An 11,000-nucleotide genomic window follows, 5' to 3' on the forward strand; every position below is an offset into this window, starting at 1 on the left:
GGCTGCACGCTCAGGCCGCGCCGCTGCGCGCCGAACTGGCCGAGCGCCTGCAGCCGCTGTCCCAGGCCGCCTATGTGGGTGAGGCGCGGCGGAGGCTGGAGAGGGTCCGGCGCCGTCGACTGCGGCTTCGTGAGAGGGCCCGGGAACGGGAGACCGAGCGGGAAGCGGAGGCCGCGCGGGCGGCGGATCGCGAAATAGAGATTGACCGCTGGAGGGTCAAGTGCGTGCAGGAGGTGGAGGAGAAGAAGCGGGTGAGAGCCGCGACACTCTGGATGTAGAGTTGGGGTGGTTGTTGGGATGGTTGGAAGCTGAAGCAGCGTGAGGCTTTAGCTACTGGTTGCCAGGGGTTAGCATAGCTTGAAGGATCGTCTTAACACCTCTTTCCTCTGTATTAATTGCGTGTTGATGATACACACAAAACAAAAGATCTGGACGCACTGTGAAGTCCCTTGAACACAAATGATAGGATTGGGGACGGTTGGCTAACTAATGATACACAGAAAGCAAAAGCTGTGGATGTACAGTGAACTCCTGTAAGCACAAATTACACAAATAGAATTAACCATTGTATTGCTGGGAAGACAGGACTTGCCCTGCCCTCTGTACAAAATATTGGGAACTTGGTGCTCTGCCTCAAGCAACCTAAACCCTAAATGGCTAAAGGAGCAAAAGTGATCCACAAGATCCATTTGTTACTTTAAGCCATATAACCTACAAAATCAGCGATTTGGAGGACTGACTTTCATACATGAGGTACTGAATCTTCGTAAAAGCCCTGAGAAATAGGAGGAATTATTCAAACTTTACAGAGTAGGAAATTAAGGTATAGAAAGATTAACTTGCCAACAATCACACAACCACTTCACTAGTTATATTTCTGATTTAAACCTATGGTGTCTGATTTCAGATCCTGTGTAGGGACTCTGATTTGAGATCCCCTCTCAGAATACAGTCTTGCTACTTTTTGGAATTCCTTTTACTTTCAAATTAAAAAAAAAAAAGCTGGGCACTGGTAGTTCATATATGTAATCGTAGCTACTGAGAAGGCTGACGTGAGAATTACAGTTTGAAGTCAGCCCAGTGGAAAAACTTGAGATTCATCTCTAATTAACCACCAGAAAGCCAGAGTGGGGCTGTGTCAAGTGGTAAAACATTAGCCCTGAGCAAAATAGCTCAGGGAGAGTGCCCAGACCTTGAGTTGATGTCTCAGATTAATGCTTCCCCGCCCCCCCCCCAAAAAAGGCCTACCCATCTCAAGCTCTGAGCAGGACCAGGGTGAAACTGGAAATTGGGCACATATTTAAGGCATTCTTATTTCCTTTCAGTGCCTCTGGGGTTTCCTCTACCCCCATTCTGTCCACAATCCAGTAGCATCTGCTATTACCCAAGATACTGATAGAACTTCACCATTGAATATATTGATGTTGAGCTTTGTCTTTGTACACGCAGAACTATCATTGCTGGAGAGGCAACACTTAAACTGGAGGAAATAAGGATCAATTCAGCAGAAATATAGTGTGGACCCTTTAGGTCCTGTGTGTTACCAGGAATAAAGATGAATAGGACCTAGACCTTGTCCCTCAAAGCCTGCATCCTCATGGGGAATCATGACAGTATACTGTGTTGTGTGTTAGGATTTCACCTGTAGGTATGATAAGGGGCCCAGAGAAGTGATATGTAAACCTTTAGAGGAAAGGCTTCCCAGATAGAACATCTCAGCAGAACCTGGAGAGAAATGTCAAAACCAAGTGAGAGCAGCAGATGGGGTTCCAGGCACAAGGAGTAATCCAAGCAGAAGAACCTTTAGCAAGGTTGTACAGTCTGGATGCCTGTAATCCTAGCTATTCCGTAGGCTGAGATCTGAGGATCACAGTACAAAGTCAGGCTGGACCAGCAAATCAATGAGACTATCTCCAATTAATCACCCAAATAGCTGGAAGTGGAGCTGTAGCTCAAAGTGGTAGAGCACTAGCTTTGAGCACAAAAGTTCAGGGACAGCGCCCAGACCCCTAGGTCAAACCACAGGACTGGCACAAAAAAAATAAGGGGGAAAAAAAAGTTGTCCAATTGTCCAGGTGTGGTATATGTGTCAGTTAATGCCACTACTTGGGAGGCTGAAGCTGGAAGCTTGAGAGTTCCAGGCTAGCCTGGGCTGCAGTGAGAACTTGCCTCAAAAAAAACAAAACAGAAGGTTGTGTGATCACTGGAAGAAGATAATTCCTTGGTGGAGCCATTGTATAGGAGAGTTGTGCCAGGCCTAAGAAATGGGAACATAGAAGAGAGTATCTTCACCATGGGACTGAGCCTCTAAAGAGGAACTTCTGCTAGAAAGTTGTTCCTAATACACGATCTTGTGGGCTCTTTTTTTCCTTCCAGGAACAAGAACTCAAAGCTGCTGCTGATGGTGTCTTATCTGAAGTAAGGAAAAAGCAAGGTGACACCAAAAGAATGGTGGACATTCTTCGAGCTCTGGAGAAACTGAGGAAACTGAGAAAAGAGGCTGCAGCAAGGAAAGGTAATGATGGCTTTGCATTTCCACTTGGATTCCTCCCCTTTTACCCTAGTGCCTCTCCAACTATCTTTTAAAGACAAATAATTGCATTTCATTCTTATTATTCCTGAAGTAACTGGGCTTGTCAGCAGTAGCTCAGATCTTTTTTTTTTTTTTTGGGTCCGGTCGTGGGGCCTGAACTCTGGGCCTGGGCGCTGTCCCTCAGCTCTTCAGCTCAAGGCTAACGCTCTAGCGCTTGAGCCACAGCGCCACTTCTGGCTTTTTGCTTATGTGGTGCTGAGGAATCGAACCCAGGGCCTCATGCATGCAAGGCAAATGCTCTACCACTGAGCCACCTTCCCAGCTCCTAGCTCAGATCTTTTGAAGCAGCCAGTTGGGAAGAAAGGCAGGTGTGAGAACCTACTGACTGTTTTCCCTTACTTCCTTATTTCTACCCGTAACATGTCTACACAACAAGTTGAAAACTCTCTTTTTGTTGTTGGTCATGGGCTTGAGCTCTGGGCCTGGGTGCTGTCCCTCAGCTCTTCAGCTCAAGGCTAGCGTTCTACCACTTGAGCCACAGCGCCACCACTTCCGGCTTTTTCTGCTTATGGGGTGCTGAGGAATCGAACCCAGGGCCTCATGTATGCAAGGCAAGCACTCTACCACTGAGCTACCTTCCCAGCCCCAACAAGTTGAAAACTTTCTTACCCTTTCTTGCTGTTTCAAAAAAGTATTTAGCATGTTCTTCAGATGCATTTCGGGTCTGAATTACTGCCTTTTGAAGAGATACGAATGGTTCAATAGGGCAGGGAGTCTAGATGTCCCTAGTTTTTCTTCATGTCACTTTTGAACTCAGAAGACCTCAGCGGTCTCCTGTTACCACTGGAGGATGCACCACATACCCTAGCCAAGCAGTGAAGCCTTTTCACAAAAGTAGGTCCCAGTCATACTGGGTTTTTGGAGTTACCTGAAGTGGTACTTTTCCATTTGCCTGTTTCAATCTTTGCTCTTGTCAGTCTGTTGGTCTGGAGGCACTCAGTCCCACCTTAGCAATTTTAAGATCCCATTTTCCTTCAAAACTAAGTACAGATGCACCCTCCTCCATACTTGCTGATTTACTGAGGTTTCTCCTGCTCCTCACTTGTGCCTAATGTAGAGAGTGGAAGACCTTAAACATTCACTTTCACCAGGGATATTTCAGAATACATAAATTAATAAGTGTCAATCTTACCAAATAGTTTCCCCTGTGTGGTTTAAAATATAAATGGGAACTGAATCTTTTAGACCTTTAGTAAAGTTTTATTGTGATGGGACCATTGTACATTTATCCATGCTCATTCACAGCTAAGTGACTGCCTCCTGCATCCAGCGATTAGAGTAGCTGATCCACATCTAGTCCTTAGAATCAGATGACCCCAGTATGGTTCTTTTAGGGCATTTATAAGACAGGGTAAGTTAGCATCTGCTACAGTACACCATCTCTTGGGTGAGGTGGGGGGGAGGGGCGGAGGGAGATGTCTTGGAGCTGAACACAGTTCCTGGGTAGTGTCCTTGAGCTTTTTTTGCTCAAGGCTAGTGCTCTTACAGCTTGAGCCACAGCCCCACTTCTGGCTATTTTTGGTGTTTAATTGGAATTTTCCTGCCCCCAGCTGGCTTTGAACCAAAATCCTCAGTAGCTAGGATTACAGACATGAGCCACCGGTGCCAAGCATTAACCTCCTGCTTTTTTTTTTTTTTTTGGTGCTGATTCTGGGGTCTAAACTCTGGGCCTGGGTGCTGTCCCCTTAGCTTTTGTGCTCAGGGCTAATGCTCTACCACTTGAGCCACAGATCCATTTTCAGCTGTTTTTGTTTCTTTGTTTTGGGGTTTGTTTTTTTTTAGTAGTTAATTAGAGATAAGTGTCTTCCTGGCTTTACTGCCCAGGCCAGCTTTGAACCGTGATCCTCAGATCTCAGCCTCCTGAGTAGCTAGGATTACAGACATGAGCCACTGGTACCTGGCACCATCTCTTTTTATTACTAGAAAGGTCAAACAAGAAGGCTTTTTACTACCAAGTACTATAAAGGCAAAGAAACATTCATGAGAATTAGTGCCCAACAGATCACCAGAGACCTATGCCAGAGCATTTCAATGGTGTGGTGGGGGTAGAAGCTGGATCGCCTAAGTGGAGAATACATAAAAGATAAACGCAAACAGAATTAACTTATTAAAGATTGCCTGTATGGAAAATGAGAGCACAAGCTCAGGATCTGGCAGTGGGTGGTGCGGGTGGTAATGATCTAGTGTGTATGTTGGGTGTTACGGGAAACAGCATGTTTAAGTGCTGAGGGAAAAAGTGAGTACAAGTGGAAGGGGCAAAGAAAGAAGCAGGAGAGATAATTGTGGCTCAGTGTCTCCTGGAAGGTAGGGTGATTTGGATCTCAGATAGAATTACAAGTGGAGAAGCGCCCATCTTCCTGGGACATGGAAAGGAAGGAGGCAAGGATGTATAGATAATAGAGCAAGTGAGTGCAACTAGTGACAGAGAGTTGAGCATTTCCTGCTTGCAGATTCATTTTTTTCTGGGAAGTAGATTAGATGGCTTGCTGAGATAAGAGTAGTGAAGTTTTGAAATAACAGCTATTATTATGGGTCCAGTGGATAAACCTGGCACCTGGTCACATATTCACATGGCTTCTTCCAGGAGTCATATGCAGCTGATGGTTGAGCAGAGAGCAAAGAACTGCTGGAATTTACTTTCTGAAGTATGCATGCGTTTTGGAGAGGGAAAATAGAAAGAGAGAATCTGATGTGTAGGTCTGGAAGCTCCAGTGAAGCTAACAGTCTTTAGAAGAAACTTGAAGTCTTAAGTTAATAATCAGGCTTATACTTGAGAGCTGGCAAGTTTTTTTCTGATCATGTCAAGATCTCAAAGACTGGACCAGGCCCCAGGGTGTATGTTGCTGAGGGGGAGGAATATAGGCAGAGCATTGGTGTTTGGGATCTGTAAGAATGAGGAAGCTTAAACAGGCAGAGAAATGAGATGGTGCCAGTACTTGTTGATCACATGAATACTGGGTAAAGAGTGCCATTTTCTAGGAACTGTGTCACATTCACTAAGGAGTGGTCATTGAGTGGTTAAGGACCTGTGGGTGGGTTGCCCAGACCTGGCAGCCCGGGGTGGGAGCAGGCTGCACAGTTCCTGTGGACTGGAGATACTCCTGGGATGATGGAATGTATCATATTTGCTTAGCCAGCAGGTTTAGTAGTAGCAATAGAGACTGTTAGGAACCAAAACATTACTTTCTCTGACCCTTTATGGAAAGACAAAAAGTAAAGAAATGGAGGAAACACACACATACACACAAAATCTTATTATGAGAAAGCAACATAGTGGCTCATGCCTACAATACTAGCTGCCCAGGAGGCTAAAATTTGAGGATTGCAGTTTAAAGTCAGCCTGGGGAGGAAAGTTGGTGCGACTCTTTTTTTTTTGGTCAGTCGTGGGGCTTGAACTCTGGGCTTGGGCGCTGTCCCTCAGCTCTTCAGCTCAAGGCGAGCGCTCTACCACTTGAGCTGGTGGTTTATTAGAAATAGGAGTTTCACGGTCTCTCCTGCCCAGGCTGGCTTTGAACCTCGATCCTCAAATCTCAGCCTCCTGAGTAGCTAGGATTACAGGCATGAGCCACCAGTGCCCGGCTGGTGCGACTCTTCCCCCAAAATCCAGAAGTACAGCTGTGGCTCAAGGATTAGCATTGAGCAAACAGGCTCAAGGATAGCATCCAGGTCAGGACTGTTATTACCACCACCTCCCCCCTGGTTCCCCCCCACACACAGAATTTAAAATAAAGTTATGGTAATGTACCTTTGAGTCATCAGATTTAGCATGTAAGTCCTGTTTTTCAGTAGATCTTATTTTCACAGTCAGTGGTGAATACATGCCTCTTTTCATTTGTTTTAGAGATCCGTGTTCTGAAGACTCATTTGGCTGAAGGAATCTGTGTGATAAGTGACAGGCAATATTGCTTTGTACAGCTCTTCATCAGTAGCTATAAAGCCTCTGAGGCTATGGGAGTTTCTCTCTAGTTTCTTTTGATCTGGCCCAATTAAACTATTTTTCCTTAATGCATCTTCACCCCTTTTAGTAATATCTTTAAAGCAGAGTCATTTTGTTATGTCCAAAGAGCTTTGAGTCACTGTATATTTCAGAGGAACTGGGCAATTTCTTGGAAGTCCCTGATTCACAGTAGTACATGTAGATTCTTGGTACTATCTAAAGCATTTGTAGGTTCTGTTGCAGCCTGATGTGTTGCAAATGTTGACACCTGTCTTCTGGGTGTCTTCAATAGCAGCTTCAGTTGGTGTTAAGATCATCTCTTCTTTGTGAGTGACACTGACCCTTGTTTTAATACGAGGAAAGGCATTAGAAGTAGAATGACCTTATTTGAATTGTTCACAATCAAGTTCACTATGGGTATGTCCAACTAAAGTAAAAAGTATACAGTACATAAGAGTGAAGATTATAATTCTTGTCAAAATGGATATTTTTGTGCAGGAGCCATTGCTCAAGTATTAGAGCACCTGACTAGCAAGAAGGGCAAGGCTCTGAGTTGTAAGCCCAGTAAAATCATTGGAAAAGGCAAAATGTAATCTGAATGTATGCCTCGTGGGATCTAATTTGCTCTAGTCCTGACTACTTCATTCACATCCTCTTCCCAATCTTCTCTGAAGGCTTCCATCTGCTCCTTAGTTTCCACACAAAATCACAGGTCCTTGAGATCCACTCATGAAAAGCTTTTCAGAGTATTTCACAAAAAGACTCTCACAAGGTGAAAGTTTAGCAAGGATTTGTTTTAGTATAACAGGTTAAAGAAGGAAAAATGGAGATAGGAAAAATTTCCTGCCTCACTCCCCCCCCCCAAAAAAAAAAAAAAAAAAAAACGAAACATCAAACAGCATTGAAGGGGGCTGGGAAGGTGGCTCAGTGGTAGAGTGCTTGCCTTGCATGCATGAGGCCCTGGGTTTGATTCCTCAGCACCACATAAGCAAAAAGAAAAAAGTCGGAAGTGGTACTGTGGCTCAAGTGGTAGAGCGCTAGCCTTGAGCTGAAGAGCTGAGGGACGGCGCCCAGGCCCAGAGTTCAGGCCCCACGACTGGACCAAAAAAACAAACAAAAAACAGCATTGAAGGTAAGATTTCTGGATTTTAAACAGATTCATAGTTATAGTTAGAACTTGGAGTCTACTCACTACAAAGTGTCTCTGGAATAAGAAAAAGTTGTGTCTGAAATGCCATGTGTCTGTTGTTGCTCAGGGGTCTGTCCTCCGGCATCAGCGGATGAGACTTTTGAGCATCATCTTCAGCGGCTGAGAAAACTCATTAAAAAGCGTTCTGAATTGTATGAAGCTGAAGAGAGAGCCCTCAGAGTTATGTTGGAGGGAGAACAAGAGGAAGAGAGGAAAAGAGAATTGGAAAAGAAACAGAGAAAAGAAAAGGAGAAAATGTTACTTCAGCAACGTGAAATTGAATATAAGCTATTTGGGGATCCAGGTAAGTTTCTCTATATGTAGTACAGAAAAGGAAATTTTCTCCTTTTTTGACAGCTCTTTTTATTATTAAGCATTCATTCATTCACAACTTCAGCCAAGAGATGGATGACAATTTAAGATTCTAAACTGTAATGTGAAAGTCACATCTACAAACAAAACACATTTGAACCTATTGTCATCCCAGGCCTAGTCACTGCCTTAGAAGTGTTCTTGATACATGTACTGACATAGTCCTGTGCCTCTTCTCTTTCAGACGAGTTCCCACTTGCTCACCTCCTGCAGCCTTTCCAACAGTATTATCTCCAGGCTGAGCACTCCCTGCCAGCGCTCATCCAGATAAGGTCAGAGGGCAGGAAAGTTTTTACGGGTTTATATTGTTACCGAATTTTGAGCCTTGTATGTCTTACTTGACAGTCCTCACTAATCCTTGTGAAGTAGGTGTCTCATTATAACAGTAAAGAAACTAACTCAGCCTGTGACTTGCCCTTTTCTATAGCTGTTTAATTAATTTAAACCATTGTCTTTAGCCAAATCTGTTGGAACACACTTGTAATCTGTGCTACTGCAGAGGCAAAGGCAAGAAGATTACAAGTTCAAGGCCAGGCTGAGGTAGGGTAGCAAATCTACTTCAAAAACAAAGGTGTTGGGTTGTGGCTCAAGTTGAGGAGCGCTGGCCTCTTCCACTGGAGAGCCCTGGGTAACACATACACAGAGGTGTGACTTTGTTTTCTTAATTATTTTCTGGTGCTAAACAGACCCTAAAAAAAAGAAGCGCCCTTCTCTTTCCTTTCTTCCCCTCCATCCTCCCACCCTATATGAAGTAGTTGCCTATGGATACTGTTTAGGACCCAGGCTTGAACAGTCCCATGAGAACACATGAGCTGGGGGTCCAGCTCCCATGTCCCCATCTTACTCTCTTCCTCTGTAAAATGCCAAACTGTAACATCAACCTTTCCCAAATGTAGTCTTTTCAGAAATCAGTAGGTGAAACAAATTGATTGCGTGGGTTTTCCAAGCAGTTTAAATTTGTGGTTGCCTAATAGCACTTTGTTGTTTTCTAGCCTCCCCCCAAAATACAGGGTTAGGTAGAGGCCTGCAAACTCCTGGTCACAGCACCTTATTTCTTATATATTTCTCTTTGAAGATAGCTTATTAAATACATTCATTAGTATTAACCTCATGGCTAAGTGCATATAATCCGTGTCTGAATGAAGCTTATACAATTCACATATTAGATAAGGCACCTCACAGCTCTCTTACACTTAGCAGCACTAGCTGGCACCTTAGCAGGACTCTGTTTTGTTTTTGTTTTTTTGGTCCGGTCGTGGGGCCTGAACTCTGGGCTTGGGCACTGTCCCTCAGCTCTTCAGCTCAAGGCTAGCGCTCTACCACTTGAGCCATGGCGCCACTTCCGGCTTTTTTCTTTTTGCTTATGTGGTGCTGAGGAATCGAACCCAGGGCCTCAGGCATACAAGGCAAGCGCTCTACCACTGAGCCACCTTCCCAGCCCCTAGCAGGACTCTTTGTGTGTGAACATACATATATTGGTACCCAGGCTCAAACTCAGCAGCCTTATGCTAGCTTAGCTTGCTTTACTATATGCTCTACCACTTGAACTATACCTTCAGCCTGGTTTTGGGCTGTTTATATGGGAGATGGAGTCTGGCATACGTTTTGCCTGGGTTACCCTCAAACTACAATCCACCAGATCTCAGCCTTTTGAGTAGTTTAAATGACAGGCTTGAGCCACCAATGCCTAGCAGTTTTTCACTAAGACTCCCAAGGGCCATCTTAAAACAGTGAAATCATCAGTAAAGAGACACAATAGAAAACTCAGTACTAAATAACTTTGTGTATAATTCCTAGTAATCAAGTTATATAGTAGATTTGTACTAAGATGAGTTGTTTGAAATCTTAGACCTAGAAATATTTAGTTGCTGAACATCTTGCTTGGAAAAACAATAGAAATAAACAGTTGTTCTATACTTTTGTTATTAAGGCATGATTGGGATCAGTACCTTGTACCATCGGATCACCCCAAAGGCAATTCTGTTCCCCAAGGATGGGTCCTTCCTCCGCTCCCCAGCAATGACATCTGGGCATCCGCCATTAAGCTGCATTAAGGAAGATGTTCCAGGAGTGTGTGTGTGTGTTCCAGCTCTTATCAGTGATGCTTCCATGTCATGCTGTAGACTGAACTACAACTCTAATGCTCCATGTGGTGTCGCCTGAAGTTAAGCTTTCTTTCTATTCTCTGTCCTCACCAGAGATTCCTCCTGAATCAGGAGATTAACACAGTTCTTCAGCAAAGGACCACAGTGACCTGTGGTTTTACCATAGGCAGTGGCCTTAGTTCACCAAATTTGCCTCTGTTTTGAGGGGCTTAGTTCAGAGTGACTTGTTTATTTTCTTTAGCTTCCTTGTACATTGATGGTAAGTACGCCGAACATACTCAGTTCATATGTGCGGGATAGAAGGCAAACTTCATGCAAAACCTCCTTCCTTTCCTACGCGGAGACCCTTCAGTTCCCAAAAGTGAAAGGACGAAAATTTGATCTTCAGTTTTATTCATTCCAGTTTTGGGATGTTTTGGCTATAGTTAGGAACGTGGCAGTGGCTGCAGGAGGAGCTGCCAGAGAAGATGATGCCTGGTGTTGTAGTCACGTGGAGAATTCAGAGAACCTGAAGAGCACCCTACCCACACTGGACAGTGTTCTGCACTTTCCTCACGTTCCTCATCCTAATGAAAGTACTTGTTTTTGAAGTTTCTAGGCATCTGGTGGTTCAAAACCTCCAGGGATAGAAACGTATTTCTCTATGGTGGTGGGACCTTAATCTCACTCATAGGAGCTGGTAGAGCAGTAGAATTTTCTTAGGAACTCAGGTTTCCAGAAATGTCTATGTAGTAAACATTGGGGGGGGGGAAGCAAATAATAAAATTTTTCATATTCATTAATAAATGTTGTGCTTGGATCTGA

The 11,000-nt window shown here is 44.2% G+C and overlaps 1 protein-coding gene across 1 annotated transcript in view; it reads left to right on the forward strand.

The window, feature by feature from the left end:
• Pdcd7 (programmed cell death 7) overlaps positions 1 to 11,000 on the forward strand; it is an 11,666-nt gene extending 666 nt beyond the window's left edge. Inside the window, exons 2-6 of the mRNA XM_013009916.1 lie at positions 4 to 251; positions 2,377 to 2,515; positions 7,787 to 8,023; positions 8,276 to 8,363; positions 10,022 to 11,000. Of these exons, the coding sequence (XP_012865370.1) occupies positions 4 to 251; positions 2,377 to 2,515; positions 7,787 to 8,023; positions 8,276 to 8,363; positions 10,022 to 10,145 (836 nt within the window). The 3' untranslated portion in view covers positions 10,146 to 11,000. The remainder of the gene's footprint in view (positions 1 to 3; positions 252 to 2,376; positions 2,516 to 7,786; positions 8,024 to 8,275; positions 8,364 to 10,021) is intronic.

Source organism: Dipodomys ordii, unplaced genomic scaffold, assembly GCF_000151885.1.
Source record: "Dipodomys ordii isolate 6190 unplaced genomic scaffold, Dord_2.0 Scaffold11, whole genome shotgun sequence".
In the NCBI taxonomy this organism is placed as follows: Eukaryota; Metazoa; Chordata; class Mammalia; order Rodentia; family Heteromyidae; genus Dipodomys; species Dipodomys ordii.